The 25,038-nt window shown below is 33.3% G+C and overlaps 1 protein-coding gene across 1 annotated transcript; it reads right to left on the reverse strand.

Moving 5' to 3' along the window:
* Positions 1–1,761: 1,761 nt before the first annotated feature.
* On the reverse strand, positions 1,762–4,573 carry LOC139852647 (UV-stimulated scaffold protein A homolog). Its single transcript, XM_071841960.1, has 2 exons — positions 4,240–4,573; positions 1,762–3,630 (listed from the first exon to the last, which is right to left on the reverse strand). Exons 1-2 carry the CDS (start codon positions 4,432–4,434, stop codon positions 1,915–1,917), a joined length of 1,911 nt encoding a protein of 636 aa, XP_071698061.1. The 5' UTR covers positions 4,435–4,573; the 3' UTR covers positions 1,762–1,914.
* Positions 4,574–25,038: the final 20,465 nt, after the last annotated feature.

Consider the following 25,038-nt stretch of genomic DNA (forward strand, 5'->3'; position numbering starts at 1 on the left):
CGTGGTAGATTTTTCTTTCTCGAATTGTGCGGGTGAAGTCGTTCGATTCTCTAATATTGACCGGAAATTGTTGAAGCCGATGTCCAAGAGCAAGTATGTCCGAAGTTGAAAAGTTCCAAAGGAGTATGGATAGTTTGTTTGGAGGGGCTGGTTCTTTAGGCTCTTAATTGTTTCGTGTGTAGTTGTTTAGTTCCTGATGAGTTCAGTGTGTGGGTGTTTGTTTAGGTGCCTTTCTTATCTAGTTTGTCGTGTTGTTCGTTTCATTGGGCGTGTTTTGGCCTCGTTGCGCTTTTCGTTTGTTTTATCCTCATTATGCTTATTCGTTTGTTATGGACTCGATTTGTATTTATTGATAGATTTTTCTTTCATCTGATGAAAGTTTCCTAACTATACTCATAGTTTTTAGTTCATAAACAAATTAAATTAATAATTTAAACTAGACTTTCATATAAGGACAAAATTAACATTCATCGAATATACATTCACTTCATCAAAAATTACAAAAGGACACCAAAAAGCGTACAAATGGAATAATTAATAATTAATAATTATAGTGTATAATTATATACGGAGTATATAATCAAATAAGAGTGGCTTGGGGTATATTGGGTGATATACGCATTTTAATCCTTAATTTTGCTCGAGATCTTACAATTACATGTGATTGAATACAATTACATGTGATTGGATATTACAATCACATGTGATTGTCATAACAATCACATGTGATTGTCCCGCGTTTTTAATCTTAGCCATTGATTATAATAATTCAAGGCTGAGATTTATCCACTGGTTTTCAAGCAAAATTAAGGATGCAAATGAATATTTCCCACAAGTTTGGAGCTTGAGTATACAAAACAAGTTTTATATATATATATATATATATATATATATATATATATATATATATATATATATATATATTTTTTTTTTTTTTTTTCTTTTATTTCTTTTTTGGCAAAGAGCAGAAATTTAAACTAAATTTATTCGAAGATCTGAAAGATTTATAATTAATATAAATTCTAACAACCGAAACAACATTATTAAGAGGTAAATAAACACACCCTATGAGTACCGATCCCTCGCGTCTTCACACATCTTGTACCTAACGGGAGGTTCTTCTTCAAGATATAAGACGGGCGTTGAGGGAGGAACTCCAGGTAAGACCGAAGAAAAAACCCACAAGGGATGAAGCCTGGTGAAATCAACTGGAACACCACCGAGAACACCACCAGTTGAACCCACTTGAGGCATCCAAAACCACCAAAACACCTCTTCACCGTTGACCAACCCCACAAGAAACCCTAAAACAACCTAGCCACAGTCGTAACCAGCACCTAGCAATCCAAAGCTCCGTCAAAGTCATATAAGGGAATCATCCAAAAACCACGGCCAAAGACCACCGCAACGTCACTGGAAATTCGAACACAAAAAAGAAGCTAACCCGGCCATTGGAAAACAAAGTGACCAACCTCAAACCCGCCAAATCGCCATAAACCTAACCAAAGTGGGAGAAGCGACAGATTCAAGAAGAAAAAAGAAAAAAAAAAAAGAAGCTAGACGTTTCGATAAAGAAAAAAAAAAAAAGCTAGAAAGATTTTTTCCACCTCATGGTATGCCACTCACCGTATAAAATAGGCGTTGTTCTCAAATAAACAATATACAAATCTTTCATCCACACTAACCCAGGAAATGAAAGCACAGAAACATGAAGCATAGTACAGTACGACATATGGTATTATGAAACTAACAAATGAACTGTTGTATTCTTCTGTATTCACAACTATATGCACAACACAAATCAAATTAAATTGATACATTGGAGATACTTGCAAGAAACAATAAAGGATATAAAGTTCAGACTTACAAAAAAACTAGAACAAAATTAGCAAAAACGATTATTTAAAAGACTATCTACCATTGATTAGGAAAAGCTTCTCTGTATTTCGAATGATCATCATCTCCAATATTCACTTGTTTTGCCATAGCCTTACGACTCAATAGCCTTCGAGCTAATCTATCCTTAGCCGTTACTTTCTTTTTAAGCATCTTTGCAAGACTCTCCTTTTCTCTATCCAAACTCGATTCTCCAATCGCAGAAGAAAACGACGTCGATGCAACCGCTGCATCTCTTAAAACACCTTCATTATGCTTACGAACTTTCGCAAGTTTAGCCCGTTTCATTTCCTTTTTATCATATTCTCTTTTCTTCACTCTCTCTTTTTCTCGCTCTCTAACATTCTTTATTGCCTGTTTTAGTAATTCCTCTGTTGACACACTCTGTTGTTCATCTAAATCTTCGTTAGATACATTGTTGTTTAATGATGTTCCGTTATCGTCTCGACCGACAATGGGCCCGTGAAAAGGGCAGACTTTCAAATCCCGTCTCTGACATAACCCGCCCTTTTTTAATGGTGCACGACATTGCGGTATTTCTTTATGCTCTTCTTCATATACAGTCGCTTGAACGTTTAGTTCAGCAATTTTGTTAGCTGGTATAACTGCATCAGAATCCACCCTACCCCAGTGACCTTCGAGTTCTAACCCTCGTTGGTTAGCCATGAAGTCACGGTTCGAACCCCAGTTGTCCAAAAACGAACCCCATTTCATAACCGGAGCTTCAACCATAAGCTTACTTTTTAACGGATCCAAATCCAAATTAGCAGCCACCTTTTTTTCAACATTTGTTTGTTCACGGTTACTGTTACTGCATTCTGGATAATCATTTTTCTTGTTTGCATGATCCTCGGTTTGATTGTTAGTAATAACGGATTTTGTTGAAGAATCAAACGATTCATTTGCGCCCTCTTCCCAAATATTTTCATCCAATTCATCTGAAATGGTTAAAAGAACACAACCTGCTTCTTCACATTTACTTTTTACTGATCTAAGATGATTTCGAATATCAATAAATTCCTTTAGCATGTTGTCTCTAAACCTGTTATCTGACAATTCAACCCGTATGAGAACAGAAATCGATTCTTGTACAGCAACTAAATGTTTAGTCACTAAAAGCTTGTAAAGTTCTCTTAACGCATCGAAAACCACTTTATTCTCACTATTTTCTTGTACCTTATCCGCTTCTTTTAACGCATTCTCACGAATCTGACGCAATTCAACACTACGAAACTCCTCAAAATCCTCTTCATCAACAGGATCCAACGCTACATTTCCTTCTTTAGAACTTAAAATTATATCTAAACATTCATTAATTTCATCAACTATTGACTTCACTTCATCCTTAATTGAACTAAAATTTGACTTCAACAAATCAAACTTCTTTAACAAAATCTCTTTGGTACGCAACTCTCTTTCTCTTCTCTCTTGTTGAATCCTTGCTGCATTTGCTTGGAGATTAGGAAACTGATATCTAAGTGTATTTTTCAAGTAATCGTACCCTAATCTAAGTTGCCTGTAATAAACTCCAAATGTATTGTTCCATTTTTCTAAAAATTCAATTGCTTTCGAACGTAACATGGAAGCAATAGCTGGAGGTGCAGGAAGTGGCTGGTTTCTTCTGAAACCGACACTCAAAGTCAGCAATCGGTCCAGTTTCTCAACAATTAGGGTTCTAAAAAGCTTTGATCGCATAAACAGTTCATGAATTATATTTAGTGTAAGATACCGTACCTGCAATATAATTTAAATTACTAAATCATTTTAAAACCCATGGAAATTTGTCCCACCATTTTCATGGCGTTGGCATTTATTTTTTTTATTTTTATTTTTTTTTTTTGGCCGGAGGTCCGTTGCAAGCAATCTCTTTATCCGTCGAACATAGAGAGGAAGGACTTTCTCTACCCTTGTGAGTGTTTCACTCGGGGTGGTGAAATGACTTCTCTTTGTCCTAGGGTAGAGGAAGGATTGTTTACGTCTCACCTCCCCATACCCTACAAGTGTGGGATTGGGTATTGTTGTTGTTGTTGTTACTAAATCATTAAATTAGCAAGCAACTTCCTAATTTTAATATAATTTAAATTACTAAATCATCAAATTAGCAAGCAACTTCCTAATGTTAATATAATTTAAATTACTAAATCATCAAATTAGCAAGCAACTTCCTAATTTTAATATAATTTAAATTACTAAATCATCAAATTAGCAAACAACTTCCTAATTTTAATATAATTTCAAAATTTTAAAACTAATAGAACCTAAAATTGAGGATTGCGTAATTTAAGATCAATAAGTGACAAAATCATATAAAAGTGATGTAACAGTAGTGTGAAATGGAAGGACCTGAGAGTGATCACGTCTCATGAGGCTCATTAGGTTATCGACTGCAATACGGAGCTCCGAATCAGAGTTACGGACTACGGATTTGATTGATTTGAGGATTCGTGGATCCAATTCGGGTTTAGTTGAGTTGGTTGCTTTCTCTATTAAACCTACCACCACCGCCGTCTTATTGCCATCGTCTACCTCCATTTCCATTGCCGGACCACCGAATTATTATTTTATTTTGACCTTTTGATTTGATTTTGTTTGGTTTTCGTGTTGTACAAGATATGTGATTAATATATTTCCTGGTCAATGTGAGAGGCGGTGAATGAGTGTAACCACATATTGTTCATATCTGTTCGACTGTTCCCTAATTTTGTGAAATACATGACAAAAAGTTTTGAATTATTTTTATTTTATTTTACATTTTTTTTTTCTTCGAACGACTCACAATTTTATTAGAAACTAGCAAAACGCTAGAAATGAAATCAAAAAGTTACAGCAATTACTAATTATAAAACAGCAACAACAAAAACATGAATTACAAGGAAAGCAAAGGAGATTGCAACCACAGGTTCCAATTACAATTCTTCTTGTGAAATCTCGAAAAAATTCAGTTGAAGCTTGTCGCCACAATATTATCAATCACATTGTGACGACCCGGAAATTTCTGACCAAATTTAAACTTAATCTTATATGTTTCCGACACGATAAGCAAAGTCTGTAATGTTGAGTCTCAAAACTTTTGAACTGTTTACATGGATTCATTTAACCTTTGACTATTCTCGACGATTCACGAACCATTATGTGTGTGTGTGTATATATATATATATATATATATATATATATATATATATATATATATATATATATATATATATATATATATATATTAATTATTATAAATTAAAATATTATATGAGTTAATTAATTATGTAAATAAAATAATATATGATATTATTATTAAAATGAATCTATATATGTAAGGTATATTGAATGTATATTTATATGGTTTCGAATTTAATTAGTAAACGATAATAGAACTCGTTTGTCAGTCGATCGATATTAAGCAAGTTAAATTCAAACTTATATGATTTTAAAATAAACGGTGATCCGAAAATGAGTTCTATAAATTTTAGGCTTACTAAAAATGTATTTAGGACCTAGTTATTAGATTTTAACACTTTTTATATTTTACCCAGAATCGAGTGGGACAGTTGATGTAGTTTTTATTTAATAAATTAATGATCGAATTTTATACCATAATGACTGAAATAAATAAAGACATTTAATTTAAAAATATGAGATTTTTCAAAGGACTTTTTATCCGCTACTAATTATCAATGGAGCACGAATTTCAGTCCGTAAATGAAATAGTAAACGACGGCTAACAATTCACACGTTTTAATTTCATTTGATTATTATAATTATTATTATATTATTAATATTACTTTATGATTTTCCCGTGACTTGAATTATTAAAATTTTGTTTGCAATTCACTTCATCACTTATATGTGTATCTAAATATATACATATGTTACACATACATGAAAGGAGATCACTCTCTTCACCTCACTTCTCTTCTTCTTCTTCGACTGTCACCACCAACGATCCACCACCACCTCTATGTTTATATATTCATAAGTATATAGGAAACCCGTTTTCTTTTTGTGATTAAACCGTCACCTTCAAAACCCATTTCACCACCTCCATCGAACTACAACTACTACGACTATCTTCCTTCTGTTCAAGCTACAACTACAACAACCTGCTCGAGCTAGGCTGTTTCTATTCAGGTCATGATCAACCCTTTTATTTTCTTACTTCGTATTCGAATACAAAACCGCAAACCACCTTGATTATTTGTTAATAACCGAAGACTACTGTTATTATTTATATTTCTGTTTCTATTATTCGAAAGCCATCATCAACCGAAAACCCATGAAACCTCCTTCTTTTTCTTCGAAAACCCATAGTGAATTACTGCAGTTTTTTTTGTCACATCCAACCACCAAATGGTCACCAAGTTCGAACAACACCTGCTATCATTTGTCTGCCGTTTCTGGTTGAAGTAAGAATCACAAACCACCATTGAATTAAAACACTTGCTACTGTACGCCACCCTACTCTCTCTCAAATCTCTCTCACTTCTGTTATGGTTTCTATTACCTTCGTAAAACCAAGACAGCCCTCACCATCGTATATCTACCGTTAATCAGATCATGGGTTTACTATTATGTCTGTTTTTATTCGTGACCCATAAAATATTGATAATGAAGAAAGGTGATAAGGACATTTTTTTTATTGGCCGACAACTAGTAAACTTATAACCATTTGGATCCTAATTTCCAAAATCATATATTTATTTAATTTAAATCAACCAGTGCAAATTTTCACTTTGGTCCATTAAGCTATTTTGGAGTAGGCTTATATTAGGCCAATCGGCCAATTAACTTGCTAAGTGGACTTCAAATCCAACCGGTTTCTTTTTGGGCTCACAATCAATTGGGCTGCGCGACTGTTTTCTGCTTGCTACAGCAAGCTGTGAACTAAAATCATAATGATGATTACACTGAAGAAGATGATGCATGAGGAGTACGTGATTATGGAAGTGATGATGATAATGAGGTTTACGGTGATAATGATATTGATAGTGCTATAACGATAATAAAATGATAATAGTGATTTTATGTGAAGTGATAATAATTTTATGTTGATAATATTAATCGGTGATGAGGGTAACGAATAGATTAATAAAGATGATGATACGGTTTAATTGATGGTGATAATGTTAGTTAAAGATTATAAAAAACGGATCACAATGATGATTCGTTGTTGATTATAAGATGAGAGGTTATGAAGATGAAAATGATAAACAGATTCGTATATGATAAATATTTAGAAAGGCGAGTTATTACAAGAAAGCAACTGACGGTTCAATGGTTTAGTAGAGTGTTTCTTAAGCGACAGGTTGTAGGTTCGAAACTAGGAGACTGCATATATATATATATATATATATATATATATATATATATATATATATATATATATATATATATATATATATATATATATATATATATATATAAAATTTAGAAGCTGTCTTAAAAACTTAGGCTGTTGTGGCCCATCAGGCATAGTACCAGGCTTCGAGTTGGGCTTGAATGTGATGGCCCTGTCAAAACACTTAACGGCTCCGTCACTTGGTCCCACAGCTTGATCGGACTTAAATGAATTAAATAAACAACGTTGCATTCTTTTATTCAAAAAAATTTCCAAAAAGGAAATTTAACAAAATATGTAGTTTAACAAACCCAACATATTAAATATCCAAAGTTGACATAAAACATTGTCAACAAAACACCCACAAGTTTAATTATTCAAAAAGAGAATGCAAGTTTAAGGTTTCATAATTGTTTAACAAAAATCTGCCCAAATGCATGCAGACTCTTCTAACACAGCGAAAGCAACCAAATAACTCAAGTACCTGTGAAAATATGCGAGTAAACTGTCAACAAAAATGTTGAGTGAATTATAGGTTTAACTAATTGAATAAACTTTAGACCACAAGATTTAAAATGTTAGAAAACATTAAACATTATTCCATTATCAACGAGCCACCTGGTAACCACTTAACCCTTTATTTACCCTTGCCAAACACAATAAATATTATACACCGAACAGTGCATCTATAACAAAATATGAAGTACTAAACATTCCGATTATAAATTGTTAGCGCGACTAGCTTGAAATGGGATTGTCAAACCCGATAGATCTATCCGTATGATTCGCGTTCACAGTAGAAACCAGTGATTACAGTTACCAGACTAGGAAATATTTTTGTTTAACTCATAACGAATAATTTAAATTTAATTGCCACTTGTGTCTAAACGTAAAATAAAATGCATGTAATAACATCCCAAAAATATACTTTGAAAAGTATGTAAAAACGGGACTATAACTCACCTTAATAGCAAACGAAGTAACCACACAAATAAGCGAACAACAAACTAAGTAAAGTAATCAGGAATGATCACAACGCCGACCTATAAATAAAGCAGGTCGATATAAATAACTAACTAAGGTCAAGTCTTTATATGATAGCTATTGTACATGTTGCAAGTAGACATAGAACAATACTCAACATGCATCGGTTTGATCGGAACAACGTACGGACACACACTTTCTATTTTTAGAAAGTTTCTATTTTCAGCAGGTTTCCATTTTTAGAAAGTTTCCATTTTAGGAAAGTTTCTATTTTAGGAAAGTTTCTATTTTAGGAAAGTTTCTATTTTAGAAAAGTTTCTATTTTTGAAAAGTTTCTATTTTAGGAAAGTTTCCAAATTTAGAAAGTTTCCATATTTAGAAAGTTTCTATTTTTAGAAAGTTTTTAAGTTAGGAAAGTTTCCTTAATTAGAAAGTCAACAAAAGTCAACTGAAAGTCAAAGTTGACCGAAAGTCAACTAAAAAGTCAACCTTGGTCAAACATAGTCAACATTAATTTTAAAAGTGTAAGTTGTAATAATAATATAAGTTATAATGTTAATTAAAGTTAAATATGTATAGTTATGTCATAACATAAGTTTAATTAAATTAAAATGAATTATTAAAGTTAACATAAGTTTAAGTGATATAATTAATATAACATAAGTATTTAATTAATTAATTAAATATTAGTCATAATATAAGTATTATTAATTAATAATAATTTTTAAATCATATCATACGTATTATTAATTAATAATGAATTATTAATCATATCATAAGTTTCTAATTATAATTATTAAATCATAAGTATTTAATAATTAAATTATAATTAAATAATAACTAAGTCTTATAATAATTAAATAATTAATTAATCCTTATTATAAGTCTTATAATAATAATCTCATAATATAAGTTTAATACTTATCATAAGCATTTTTCATTAATAATAAAGTATTATTAATCATAAGTTTAATTAAAATGCTAATTAAATCATAAGTAATAATTAAATGATATAATAAATATATATCATAAGTCTTAAATTACAATAATTACTTTTTATAACATAATGAAATGTCCCGTTCTTATTGATTAAAAACGTTCCATATTAATTGATTTCGTTGCGAGGTTTTGACCTCTATATGAGACATTTTTCAAAGACTGCATTCATTTTAAAATAAACCATAACCTTTATTCCATCAATAAAGGTTTAAAAAGCTTTACGTAGATTATCAAATAATGATAATCTAAAATATCCTGTTTACACACGACCATTACATAATGGTTTACAATACAAATATGTTACAACAAAATAAGTTTCTTGAATGCAGTTTTTACACAATATCATACAAGCATGGACTCCAAATCTCGTCCTTATTTAAGTATGCGACAGCGGAAGCTCTTAATAATCACCTGAGAATAAACATGCTTAAAATGTCAACAAAAATGTTGGTGAGTTATAGGTTTAACCTATATATATCAAATCGTAACAATAGACCACAAGATTTCATATTTCAATACACATCCCATACATAGAGATAAAAATCATTCATATGGTGAACACCTGGTAACCGACATTAACAAGATGCATATTTAAGAATATCCCCATCATTCCGGGACACCCTTCGGATATGATATAAATTTCGAAGTACTAAAGCATCCGGTACTTTGGATGGGGTTTGTTAGGCCCAATAGATCTATCTTTAGGATTCGCGTCAATTAGGGTGTCTGTTCCCTAATTCTTAGATTACCAGACTTAATAAAAAGGGGCATATTCGATTTCGATAATTCAACCATAGAATGTAGTTTCACGTACTTGTGTCTATTTTGTAAATCATTTATAAAACCTGCATGTATTCTCATCCCAAAAATATTAGATTTTAAAAGTTGGACTATAATTCACTTTCACAGATTTTTACTTCGTCGGGAAGTAAGACTTGGCCACTGGTTGATTCACGAACCTATAACAATATATACATATATATCAAAGTATGTTCAAAATATATTTACAACACTTTTAATATATTTTGATGTTTTAAGTTTATTAAGTCAGCTGTCCTCGTTAGTAACCTACAACTAGTTGTCCACAGTTAGATATACAGAAATAAATCGATAAATATTATCTTGAATCAATCCACGACCCAGTGTATACGTATCTCAGTATTGATCACAACTCAAACTATACATATTTTGGAATCAACCTCAACCCTGTATAGCTAACTCCAACATTCACATATAGAGTGTCTATGGTTGTTCCGAAATATATATAGATGTGTCGACATGATAGGTCAAAACATTGTATACGTGTCTATGGTATCTCAAGATTACATAATATACAATACAAGTTGATTAAGTTATGGTTGAAATATATTTGTTACCAATTTTCACGTAGCCAAAATGAGAAAAATTATCCAATCTTGTTTTACCCATAACTTCTTCATTTTAAATCCGTTTTGAGTGAATCAAATTGCTATGGTTTCATATTGAACTCTATTTTATGAATCTAAACAGAAAAAGTATAGGTTTATAGTCAAAAAAATAAGCTACAAGTCGTTTTTGTAAAGGTAGTCATTTCAGTCGAAAGAACGACGTCTAGATGACCATTTTAGAAAACATACTTCCACTTTGAGTTTAACTATAATTTTTGGATATAGTTTCATGTTCATAATAAAAATCATTTTCTCAGAATAACAACTTTTAAATCAAAGTTTATCATAGTTTTTAATTAACTAACCCAAAACAGCCCGCGGTGTTACTACGACGGCGTAAATCCGGTTTTACGGTGTTTTTCGTGTTTCCAGGTTTTAAATCATTAAGTTAGCATATCATATAGATATAGAACATGTGTTTAGTTAATTTTAAAAGTCAAGTTAGAAGGATTAACTTTTGTTTGCGAACAAGTTTAGAATTAACTAAACTATGTTCTAGTGATTACGAGTTTAAACCTTCGAATAAGATAGTTTTATATATATGAATCGAATGATGTTATGAACATCATTACTACCTCAAGTTTAGTAGGTAAAACTACTGGAAGTGACAAGAAATGATCTAGCTTCAAAGGATCTTGGATGGCTTGAAAGTTCTTGAAGTAGGATCATGACACAAAAACAAGTTCAAGTAAGATTTTTACTCGAATTAAGATAGTTTATAGTTATAGAAATTGAATCAAAGTTTGAATATGAATATTACCTTGAATAAGAAAGATAACCTACTGTATATAACAAAGGTTTCTTGATCTTAGATGATTACTTGGAATGGATTAGAAAGCTTGGAAGTAAATTAGTAAACTTGAAGGGATTTTTGAAGTGTTCTTGAAGTGTTCTTCCTATGATGATTATAGCTTGATTCTTGAAGTGATTTTTGATGAAGATGATGATTAATTACTGGAAAAATACATTCATAATAGTGTGGGTGTGTTGAGAGAGAATTAGAAAGAGAATTGGAAGTGAAATGGAGTGAATGATGAGTGGTAATTGGTGAGTGGTGAGTGGGGTTAAAAGGAGTTCTAGTTAGTTGACTAGCTCATGGTAGAAGTTAAAATTGATTATTCATACATGACATAATCAAGAGTGGAATCCCATGCTAGTTCCTATTGGTATATACCCATAGTAAGTACGTTTTGAAGCTGTGTATAATACGGGTAAAAATACGACTAGAATTCTTGATGAAAGAAAAGAATGTGAAAGTAACTGTAACCATTTTCGTTAAGTATGAGTGTTTTGATATATGTCTTGAAGTCTTCCAAAAGTATTTTAATACATCTAAATACACTACATGTATATACATTTTAACTGAGTCGTTAAGTCATCGTTAGTCGTTACATGTAAGTGTTGTTTTGAAACCTTTAAGTTAACGATCTCAATTAATGCTGTTAACCCATTATTTATTATATCTAATGAGATGTTAAATTATTATATTATCATGATATTATGATATATTAATATATCTTAATATGATATATATACATTTAAATGTCGTTACAACGATAATCGTTACATATATGTCTCGTTTCGAAATCCTTAAGTTAGTAGTCTTGTTTATATGTATATAACTCATTGTTAATATACTTATGGAGATACTTACTTATCATAATCTCATTTTAACCATATGTATATCCATATATATACCGTCATGTCGTTTTTACAAGTTTTAACGTTCGTGAATCGCCGGTCAACTTGGGTGGTCAATTGTCTATATGAAACATATTTCAATTAATCAAGTCTTAACAAGTTTGATTGCTTAACATGTTGGAAACATTTAATCATGTAAATATCAATCTCAATTAATATATATAAACATGGAAAAGTTCGGGTCACTACAGTACCTACCCGTTAAATAAATTTCGTCCCGAAATTTTAAGCTGTTGAAGGTGTTGACGAATCTTCTGGAAATAGATGCGGGTATTTCTTCTTCATCTGATCTTCACGCTCCCAGGTGAACTCGGGTCCTCTAGGAGCATTCCATCGAACCTTAACAATTGGTATCTTGTTTTGCTTAAGTCTTTTAACCTCACGATCCATTATTTCGACGGGTTCTTCGATGAATTGAAGTTTTTCGTTGATTTGGATTTCATCTAACGGAATAGTGAGATCTTCTTTAGCAAAACATTTCTTCAAATTCGAGATGTGGAAAGTGTTATGTACAGCCGCGAGTTGTTGAGGTAACTCAAGTCGGTAAGCTACTGGTCCGACACGATCAATAATCTTGAATGGTCCAATATACCTTGGATTTAATTTCCCTCGTTTACCAAATCGAACAACGCCTTTCCAAGGTGCAACTTTAAGCATGACCATCTCTCCAATTTCAAATTCTATATCTTTTCTTTTAATGTCAGCGTAGCTCTTTTGTCGACTTTGGGCGGTTTTCAACCGTTGTTGAATTTGGATGATCTTCTCGGTAGTTTCTTGTATAATCTCCGGACCCGTAATCTGTCTATCCCCCACTTCACTCCAACAAATCGGAGACCTGCACTTTCTACCATAAAGTGCTTCAAACGGCGCCATCTCAATGCTTGAATGGTAGCTATTGTTGTAGGAAAATTCTGCTAACGGTAGATGTCGATCCCAACTGTTTCCGAAATCAATAACACATGCTCGTAGCATGTCTTCAAGCGTTTGTATCGTCCTTTCGCTCTGCCCATCAGTTTGTGGATGATAGGCAGTACTCATGTCTAGACGAGTTCCTAATGCTTGCTGTAATGTCTGCCAGAATCTTGAAATAAATCTGCCATCCCTATCAGAGATAATAGAGATTGGTATTCCATGTCTGGAGATGACTTCCTTCAAATACAGTCGTGCTAACTTCTCCATCTTGTCATCTTCTCTTATTGGTAGGAAGTGTGCGGATTTGGTGAGACGATCAACTATTACCCAAATAGTATCAAAACCACTTGCAGTCCTTGGCAATTTAGTGATGAAATCCATGGTAATGTTTTCCCATTTCCATTCCGGGATTTCGGGTTGTTGAAGTAGACCTGATGGTTTCTGATGCTCAGCTTTGACCTTAGAACACGTCAAACATTCTCCTACGTATTTAGAAACATCGGCTTTCATACCCGACCACCAAAAATGTTTCTTGAGATCCTTGTACATCTTCCCCGTTCCAGGATGTATTGAGTATCTGGTTTTATGAGCTTCTCTAAGTACCATTTCTCTCATATCTTCAAATTTTGGTACCCAAATCCTTTCAGCCCTATACCGGGTTCCGTCTTCCCGAATATCAAGATGCTTCTCCGATCCTTTGGGTATTTCATCCTTTAAATTTCCCTCTTTTAAAACTCCTTGTTGTGCCTCCTTTATTTGAGTAATAATGTTATTATGAATCATTATATTCATAGATTTTACTCGAATGGGTTCTCTGTCCTTCCTGCTCAAGGCATCGGCTACCACATTTGCCTTCCCCGGGTGGTAACGAATCTCAAAGTCGTAATCATTCAATAATTCAATCCACCTACGCTGCCTCATATTCAGTTGTTTCTGATTAAATATGTGTTGAAGACTTTTGTGGTCGGTATATATAATACTTTTGACCCCATATAAGTAGTGCCTCCAAGTCTTTAATGCAAAAACAACCGCGCCTAATTCCAAATCATGCGTCGTATAATTTTGTTCGTGAATCTTCAATTGTCTAGACGCATAAGCAATCACCTTCGTTCGTTGCATTAATACACAACCAAGACCTTGCTTTGATGCGTCACAATAAATCACAAAATCATCATTCCCTTCAGGCAATGACAATATAGGTGCCGTAGTTAGCTTTTTCTTCAATAACTGAAACGCTTTCTCTTGTTCATCATTCCATTCAAATTTCTTCCCTTTATGCGTTAATGCAGTCAAGGGTTTTGCTATTCGGGAAAAGTCTTGGATGAACCTTCTGTAGTAACCAGCTAGTCCTAAAAATTGGCGTATGTGTTTCGGAGTTTTCGGGGTTTCCCACTTTTCAACAGTTTCTATCTTTGCCGGATCCACCTTAATACCTTCTTTGTTCACTATGTGACCGAGGAATTGAACTTCTTCCAACCAAAATGCACACTTTGAAAACTTAGCGTACAATTCTTCCTTCCTCAATACTTCTAACACTTTTCTCAAATGTTCACCGTGTTCTTGGTCATTCTTTGAGTAAATAAGTATGTCATCAATGAAAACAATGACAAACTTGTCAAGGTATGGTCCACACACTCGGTTCATAAGGTCCATGAACACAGCTGGTGCATTAGTTAAACCAAACGGCATGACCATAAACTCGTAATGACCGTAACGTGTTCTGAAAGCAGTCTTTGGAATATCATCTTCTTTCACCCGCATTTGATGATACCCGGAACGTAAGTCAATCTTTGAATAAACAGACGAGCCTTGTTGTTGATCAAATAAGTCATCGATTCTCGATAGTGGGTAGCGGTTCTTGATGGTAAGTTTGTTCAACTCTTGGTAGTCGATACACAACCTGAATGTACCATCTTTCTTCTTGACAAACAAAACAGGAGCTCCCCACGGTGATGTGCTTGGTCGAATGAAACCACGCTCTAAAAGTTCTTGTAATTGGCATTGCAGTTCTTTCATCTCGCTGGGTGCGAGTCTGTAAGGAGCACGAGCTATTGGTGCAGCTCCTGGTACAAGATCTATTTGAAATTCAACGGATCGATGTGGGGGTAATCCCGGTAATTCTTTCGGAAATACATCGGGAAATTCTTTTGCCACGGGAACATCATTGATGCTCTTTTCTTCAGTTTGTACTTTCTCGACGTGTGCTAGAACAGCATAGCAACCTTTTCTTATTAGTTTTTGTGCCTTCAAATTACTAATAAGATGTAGCTTCGTGTTTCCCTTTTCTCCGTACACCATTAAGGGTTTTCCTTTTTCTCGTATAATGCGAATTGCATTTTTGTAACAAACAATCTCTGCTTTCACTTCTTTCAACCAGTCCATACCGATTATCACATCAAAACTTCCTAACTCTACTGGTATCAAATCAATCTTAAATGTTTCGCTAACCAGTTTAATTTCTCGATTCCGACATATATTATCTGCCGAAATTAATTTACCATTTGCTAATTCGAGTAAAAATTTACTATCCAAAGGCGTCAATGGACAACTTAATTTAGCACAAAAATCTCTACTCATATAGCTTCTATCCGCACCCGAATCAAATAAAACGTAAGCAGATTTATTGTCAATAAGAAACGTACCCGTAACAAGCTCTGGGTCTTCCTGTGCCTCTGCTGCATTAATATTGAAAACTCTTCCGTGGCCTTGTCCATTCGTGTTCTCCTGGTTCGGGCAATTTCTAATAATGTGGCCCGGTTTTCCACATTTATAACAAACTACATTGGCATAACTTGCTCCGACACTACTTGCTCCGCCATTACTCGTTTCGACACCATTTGTTCCTTTCGTTCTGTTAACCCCTGGTCCGTAGACATCACACTTCGCCGCGCTATGACCATTTCTTTTACACTTGTTGCAAAATTTGGTGTAGAACCCCGAGTGATACTTTTCACACCTTTGGCATAGCTGCTTCTGATTGTTGTTGTTGTTGCGATTATTATTGTTGTTAAGATGATTGTTGTGGTTGCTGTTGTTGTTGTTGTTGTTGTTGTTGTTGGGCCGTTTGTTGTAGTTGCGATTGATGTTGCGATTGTTAGGATAGTTGTTGCGATTATTGTTATAATTGCTGTTGTTATTGTATTGGTGATTCTTATCACCGTTTTCCTCCCACTTTCTTTTGACTTGCTTCACATTGGCCTCTTCAGTAGTCTGTTCTTTAATTCTTTCTTCAATCTGGTTCACTAGTTTGTGAGCCATTCTACATGCCTGTTGTATGGAGGCGGGCTCGTGTGAACTTATATCTTCTTGGATCCTTTCCGGTAATCCTTTCATAAACGCGTCGATCTTCTCTTCCTCATCTTCGAATGCTCCCGGACACAATAGGCACAATTCTGTGAATCGTCTTTCATACGTGGTAATATCAAATCCTTGGGTTCGTAACCCTCTAAGTTCTGTCTTGAGCTTATTGACCTCGGTTCTGGGACGGTACTTTTCGTTCATCAAGTGCTTGAATGCTGACCACGGTAGTGCGTACGCATCGTCTTGTCCCACTTGCTCTAGATAGGTATTCCACCATGTTAACGCAGAACCTGTGAAGGTATGCGTAGCGTACTTCACTTTGTCCTATTCAGTACACTTACTTATGGCAAACACCGATTTGACCTTCTCGGTCCACCGTTTCAATCCGATCGGTCCTTCGGTTCCATCAAATTCCAAAGGTTTGCAGGCAGTGAATTCTTTGTAGGTGCATCCTACACGATTTCCTGTACTGCTAGATCCAAGGTTATTGTTGGTATGTAGCGCAGCCTGTACTGCTGCTATGTTTGAAGCTAGAAAAGTACGGAATTCCTCTTCATTCATATTCACGGTGTGTCGAGTAGTCGGTGCCATTTCCTTCAAAATAGTTAAATGGAACAAGTTAATCATACAGAATATTAAGAGTAGTTAATAGTATTTCGTAGCATAATATGAACTCATTTATAAAAGCTTTTTCTTCATATTAGCGTTTTATAAGTTTAAATTCGGGTAGTACCTACCCGTTAAGTTCATACTTAGTAGCTAATATACAATTCAACTACTACAATTCTATATGAAAAACTGATTATAATAATATTTCGCCTTCAAACTTTTACACAATATTTTACAAACTTACAATACCGCTTATTTTACATATAGCATGAAATATAGCACACAATAAATTTGATACAAGATGGTTGTGAAGATAATTCTAGCTAGTATACAAGTCGTTCAGCAAAGGCAATAAAGACACGTAATTCATACGTCCAGAAACAAGTCATGCATTCTGGTTTTACTAGGATTACTTCCCATCCTTGGTCTTGTGGAACATAACCGTTATGGCCGTTGATAAGACAGCGTGTTGTAACGTCGTCAAAGGGACGAGGGTTACGTAATGTCCAACAGTCCCGTAACAATCTAAAAACCTCATTTCTTACCCCAATTACCGACTCCGTCACTTGTGGGAACGTTTTGTTTAATAGTTGTAGCCCGATGTTCTTGTTCTCACTTTGGTGAGAAGCGAACATTACTAATCCGTAAGCATAACATGCTTCTTTATGTTGCATGTTAGCCGCTTTTTCTAAATCACGAAGTCCAATATTCGGATATATTGAGTCAAAATAATTTCTTAACCCATTGCGTAAAATAGCATTTGGGTTCCCCGCAATATATGCGTCAAAGTAAACACATCGTAACTTATGGATTTCCCAATGTGATATCCCCCATCTTTCGAACGAAAGCCTTTTATAAACCAAGGCATTCTTGGAACGTTCTTCGAATGTCTTACAAACTGATCTCGCCTTAAATAGTTGTGCCGAAGAATTCTGACCGACTCTAGACAAGATTTCATCAATCATGTCTCCGGGTAGGTCTCTTAAAATATTGGGTTGTCTATCCATTTTGTGTTTTTATACTGTAAAATAGACAAGAGTTAGATTCATAAAAAAATACTTATTAATACAAACAATTTTTACATATATCATAAAGCATAAGCACACTATATTACATATATTACACCACACGAATACAACTATCTTATTCCGACTCGCTTGTTTCTTCTTCTTCGGTTTTGGTTCGTTTTGCCAAGTTTCTAGGGATATATGATGTTCTCCTAATACGAGCCGTCGTTATCCACATTGGTTTAGAAAAACCTGGTGGTTTAGAGGTTCCCGGGTCATTGTTACAACTTAAGGACTTCGGGGGTTGACGATACATATAAAGTTCATCGGGGTTGGAATTAGATTTCTCTATTTTTATGCCCTTTCCCTTATTATTTTCTTTTGCCTTTTTAAATTCAGTTGGGGTAATTTCTATAACATCATCGGAATTCTCGTCGGAATCCGATTCATCGGAGAATTGGTAATCCTCCCAATATTTTGCTTCCTTGGCGGAAACACCATTGACCATAATTAACCTTGGTCGGTTGGTTGGGGATTTTCTTTTACTTAACCGTTTTATTATTTCCCCCACCGGTTCTATTTCTTCATCAGGTTCCGATTCTTCTTCCGGTTCCGATTCTTCTTCCGGTTCCGACTCTTCTTCCGGTTCCTCTTCGGGAACTTGTGAATCAGTCCACGAATCATTCCAATTTACATTTGACTCTTCATTATTATTAAGTGAGTCAATGGGACTTGTTCTAGAGGTAGACATCTATCACATAATATCAAACACGTTAAGAGATTAATATATCACATAATATTCACATGTTAAAAATATATAGTTTTCAACAAAATTTGTTAAGCAATCATTTTTCAAGTAAACACGGTCGAAGTCCAGACTCACTAATGCATCCTAACAAACTCGATAAGACACACTAATGCAAAATTCTGGTTCTCTAAGACCAACGCTCGGATACCAACTGAAATGTCCCGTTCTTATTGATTAAAAACGTTCCATATTAATTGATTTCGTTGCGAGGTTTTGACCTTTATATGAGACGTTTTTCAAAGACTGCATTCATTTTAAAACAAACCATAACCTTTATTCCATCAATAAAGGTTTAAAAAGCTTTACGTAGATTATCAAATAATGATAATCTAAAATATCCTGTTTACACACGACCATTACATAATGGTTTACAATACAAATATGTTACAACAAAATAAGTTTCTTGAATGCAGTTTTTACACAATATCATACAAGCATGGACTCCAAATCTCGTCCTTATTTAAGTATGCGACAGCGGAAGCTCTTAATTATCACCTGAGAATAAACATGCTTAAAATGTCAACAAAAATGTTGGTGAGTTATAGGTTTAACCTATATATATCAAATCGTAACAATAGACCACAAGATTTCATATTTCAATACACATCCCATACATAGAGATAAAAATCATTCATATGGTGAACACCTAGTAACCGACATTAACAAGATGCATATTTAAGAATATCCCCATCATTCCGGGACACCCTTCGGATATGATATAAATTTCGAAGTACTAAAGCATCCGGTACTTTGGATGAGGTTTGTTAGGCCCAATAGATCTATCTTTAGGATTCGCGTCAATTAGGGTGTCTGTTCCCTAATTCTTAGATTACCAGACTTAATAAAAAGGGGCATATTCGATTTCGATAATTCAACCATAGAATGTAGTTTCACGTACTTGTGTCTATTTTGTAAATCATTTATAAAACCTGCATGTATTCTCATCCCAAAAATATTAGATTTTAAAAGTGGGACTATAACTCACTTTCACAGATTTTTACTTCGTCGGGAAGTAAGACTTGGCCACTGGTTGATTCACGAACCTATAACAATATATACATATATATCAAAGTATGTTCAAAATATATTTACAACAATTTTAATATATTTTGATGTTTTAAGTTTATTAAGTCAGCTGTCCTCGTTAGTAACCTACAACTAGTTGTCCACAGTTAGATATACAGAAATAAATCGATAAATATTATCTTGAATCAATCCACGACCCAGTGTATACGTATCTCAGTATTGATCACAACTCAAACTATACATATTTTGGTATCAACCTCAACCCTGTATAGCTAACTCCAACATTCACATATAGAGTGTCTATGGTTGTTCCGAAATATATATAGATGTGTCGACATGATAGGTCGAAACATTGTATACGTGTCTATGGTATCTCAAGATTACATAATATACAATACAAGTTGATTAAGTTATGGTTGGAATATATTTGTTACCAATTTTCACGTAGCCAAAATGAGAAAAATTATCCAATCTTGTTTTACCCATAACTTCTTCATTTTAAATCCGTTTTGAGTGAATCAAATTGCTATGGTTTCATATTGAACTCTATTTTATGAATCTAAACAGAAAAAGTATAGGTTTATAGTCGGAAAAATAAGTTACAAGTCATTTTTGTAAAGGTAGTCATTTCAGTCGAAAGAACGACGTCTAGATGACCATTTTAGAAAACATACTTCCACTTTGAGTTTAACTATAATTTTTGGATATAGTTTCATGTTCATAATAAAAATCATTTTCTCAGAATAACAACTTTTAAATCAAAGTTTATCATAGTTTTTAATTAACTAACCCAAAACAGCCCGCGGTGTTACTACGACGGCGTAAATCCTGTTTTACGGTGTTTTTCGTGTTTCCAGGTTTTAAATCATTAAGTTAGCATATCATATAGATATAGAACATGTGTTTAGTTAATTTTAAAAGTCAAGTTAGAAGGATTAACTTTTGTTTGCGAACAAGTTTAGAATTAACTAAACTATGTTCTAGTGATTACGAGTTTAAACCTTCGAATAAGATAGTTTTATATATATGAATCGAATGATATTATGAACATCATTACTACCTCAAGTTTAGTAGGTAAAACTACTGGAAGTGACAAGAAATGATCTAGCTTCAAAGGATCTTGGATGGCTTGAAAGTTCTTGAAGTAGGATCATGACACAAAAACAAGTTCAAGTAAGATTTTTACTCGAATTAAGATAGTTTATAGTTATAGAAATTGAATCAAAGTTTGAATATGAATATTACCTTGAATAAGAAAGATAACCTACTGTATATAACAAAGGTTTCTTGATCTTAGATGATTACTTGGAATGGATTAGAAAGCTTGGAAGTAAATTAGTAAACTTGAAGGGATTTTTGAAGTGTTCTTGAAGTGTTCTTCCTATGATGATTATAGCTTGATTCTTGAAGTGATTTTTGATGAAGATGATGATTAATTACTGGAAAAATACATTCATAATAGTGTGGGTGTGTTGAGAGAGAATTAGAAAGAGAATTGGAAGTGAAATGGAGTGAATGATGAGTGGTAATTGGTGAGTGGTGAGTGGGGTTAAAAGGAGTTCTAGTTAGTTGACTAGCTCATGGTAGAAGTTAAAATTGATTATTCATACATGACATAATCAAGAGTGGAATCCCATGCTAGTTCCTATTGGTATATACCCATAGTAAGTACGTTTTGAAGCTGTGTATAATACGGGTAAAAATACGACTAGAATTCTTGATGAAAGAAAAGAATGTGAAAGTAACTGTAACCATTTTCGTTAAGTATGAGTGTTTTGATATATGTCTTGAAGTCTTCCAAAAGTATTTTAGTACATCTAAATACACTACATGTATATACATTTTAACTGAGTCGTTAAGTCATCGTTAGTCGTTACATGTAAGTGTTGTTTTGAAACCTTTAAGTTAACGATCTCAATTAATGCTGTTAACCCATTATTTATTATATCTAATGAGATGTTAAATTATTATATTATCATGATATTATGATATATTAATATATCTTAATATGATATATATACATTTAAATGTCGTTACAACGATAATCGTTACATATATGTCTCGTTTCGAAATCCTTAAGTTAGTAGTCTTGTTTATATGTATATAACTCATTGTTAATATACTTATGGAGATACTTACTTATCATAATCTCATGTTAACCATATGTATATCCATATATATATCGTCATGTCGTTTTTACAAGTTTTAACGTTCGTGAATCCCCGATCAACTTGGGTGGTCAATTGTCTATATGAAACATATTTCAATTAATCAAGTCTTAACAAGTTTGATTGCTTAACATGTTGGAAACATTTAATCATGTAAATATCAATCTCAATTAATATATATAAACATAGAAAAGTTCGGGTCACTACACATAAGTAATTTAATAATAATGAAAATCATTATTTATATCATAAGTTTTAATAATTAACCATAAGTTTTAATTAAAAGTTCATCGAGTCATATCTTGAGCCCCGAGCGTCGGTTTTCGGCGAGCCTTATATATATCTCCGCCTAATCAAACCACCCGACACATTGGTGCACTCAAGAAAATCCCAAGAATAGTAATCAAGTCATGATGATCAGCCATTAAACAACTTGGAACTTTAATCCGTTCAAAAACACGTTTTAGCCATAACGGGTGATCCGTGGCTCGGATTTAGATGACCCGAACATGAAAGTTCATCCCATCATTAATCTTAACACACTAGTAAACCCTAAAGACTCCAAAAGTGGTCAAAAAATTAGACCAAACCTGGTAAATTCGTTTTCATAAATTAATCTCAACAAAACACCATTTTAATCATATCTAGAGCTCTGGGAATCAAAATGACATGAATCTGGAGTCTAAAATTAATGTCTTGATGAGAAGAACTCATCTAGACACTTTAATTTCACTTTTATATCAGTTACATAACCAGAAATGAACAAAAATGCTGCTGTCCCAATTTAATCAAACCGAAAACATATATAATCGAGCATTTCTATGCATACAATCATCAATACAATAACATGTAAGTATCATACTATCATAATAACATCAAAATACAGAAAATTAAAGAAAAATTGAAAATCTAGGGTTAGGGTTTATACCCTAATCAAGAATCAAATGGTATAGATGTGTAGAGGAGATCGTGTAGAACGCGTTGTTGTAATTTATATGATGATCCAAGTAATTTTAATTGATGATGATGATGTTGTGGTGGTGGTGTGGTGACGGCAAAGAGGAGGGAGGAGAGGAGAGAGCAAATTTTAGGTTTAGTGATTTTGTGAAATGAGTAATGAAAATGAAAAATGGAAAATCAAGGGAGTATACTCCCTCCCCTTTGGTGGTTCGGCTGAATGGGACATGGGGTGGGCTCCTCATGGCCCAAATTTGTTAAATGACAACTTCCTTGTGGCCCAAATGCCCGAACGAAACCCGAAATGCGAAAACACGACTACGAGATTGAAAATTCGGAGAGATAACAAATACGCGACGAAAAATATATATAAATACTATTGATGTCGTGCGAGGTGTATATAAAATAGCTTATATTTTTACAGGAAATACTATTAAATACGATATAATTTACACAAGATATTTATTTATTTAGAGAATGGATATACTTAAACCTTGCTACAACACTTATAGGCAGTGTACCTAATCGTACAGTAGTGTAGTTTTTAGTAAGTCTGGTTCGTTCCACAGGGAATCTTTCTAAACAAAGCTTAACGCTATATTAGTTTACTTTTATAAAAATACAAATATATATATAAGTAATATTATTATTATAAAGGGGGGGTTTTCACCGTTTAATGACCGGTTTGTCGATTTTAAAACTTTAGTCGCAGTTAAAACCAAATGTAAAATAATAAATAAATACAAGACTTAAATTAAAGCGTAAAGTAAATAACAATAATGAATTTGCGAATAATAAAAGTGCGATAAAATAAACTTGCGATAATTAAAAAGTACGATAATTAAAAATGTAATTAAATACAATAACAATAAAAATGCGATAATTAGAAGTGCAATTAAATATAAAATAAAGGAAATTAAATATGAAATAAAAGAATTATGCTTATTTAAACTTCCGTAATCATGATGTTTGACGTGTTGATTTTAGTTTTATTGCCCATGGGTTAATTGTCCTTTCTCCTGGATTATTTAATATGTCCGTCTGGTTTTTGTCCATAACAGTCCATCAGTCATAAATATAAAGTGCGAGTGTCCTAGTCAAATTATTCTTATACCCGAAGTTAAATATTCCAACTAATTGGGGATTCGAATTGTAACAAGGTTTTAATACTTTGTTTAATGAATACACCAGGTTATCGACTGCGTGTAAACCAAGGTTTTACTACTTTGTTAACAATTACACCAATTACCCTTGAATGTAATTCACCCCTGTTTCAACAAGTCTATTAACTATTAATCCAGTTTCGAATCTAGTAAAATGAATAATTATTGGTATTTATAGATATCCCGCCCACCGTACCCAGTCAAGCGTATGTGGTTATATATAAATACGTCGAATTATAAGTTTGTATATTAAATTAACAAGGTATTGTTTAGTTAATATAAAACCCATTAATAGCCCATAGTCTAATTTCCACAAGTGTCGTTCTTTTGTCCAAACCCCAATTATGGTACAAAGCCTAATTACCCAATTTTAGTAATTAGCCCAACATCATGTTTACTTCGGATTAAATAAGCATAATAATAACTTAGCTACGAGACATTAATGTAAAAAGGTTGAACATAACTTACAATAATTAAAAATAGCGTAGCGTTACACGAACAGAATTTCGACTTACACCCTTACAACATTCGCTAACATACCCTTATTATTAGGATTAAAATTAAAATTAAAATTAAAATATAAATATAAATATATACGATATATTGAGAGAGAGAGATATATATGATGATTAAAAATGCTCAGAATTCGGTTGCTTTTATAGGGAGTTTCAAATTTTGGGGCTCCGCAACTCGCGGCATTTTTGGCCTTCAAACTCCGCGAGTCGTGGAGATTGAAATTACAGCTCAGTCCC

The sequence above is a fragment of the Rutidosis leptorrhynchoides genome, chromosome 6 (assembly GCF_046630445.1).
Source record: "Rutidosis leptorrhynchoides isolate AG116_Rl617_1_P2 chromosome 6, CSIRO_AGI_Rlap_v1, whole genome shotgun sequence".
Taxonomy (NCBI): domain Eukaryota; kingdom Viridiplantae; phylum Streptophyta; class Magnoliopsida; order Asterales; family Asteraceae; genus Rutidosis; species Rutidosis leptorrhynchoides.

Bases quoted from the DNA above. Each gene is read 5' to 3' on its own strand.
- LOC139852647 (XM_071841960.1), bottom strand. From the start codon at position 4,434: ATGGAAATGGAGGTAGACGATGGCAATAAGACGGCGGTGGTGGTAGGT. The intron at 3,631-4,239 runs GTCCTTCCATTT...ATTATATTGCAG, and splicing joins TGAGACGTGATCACTCTCAG to GTACGGTATCTTACACTAAA.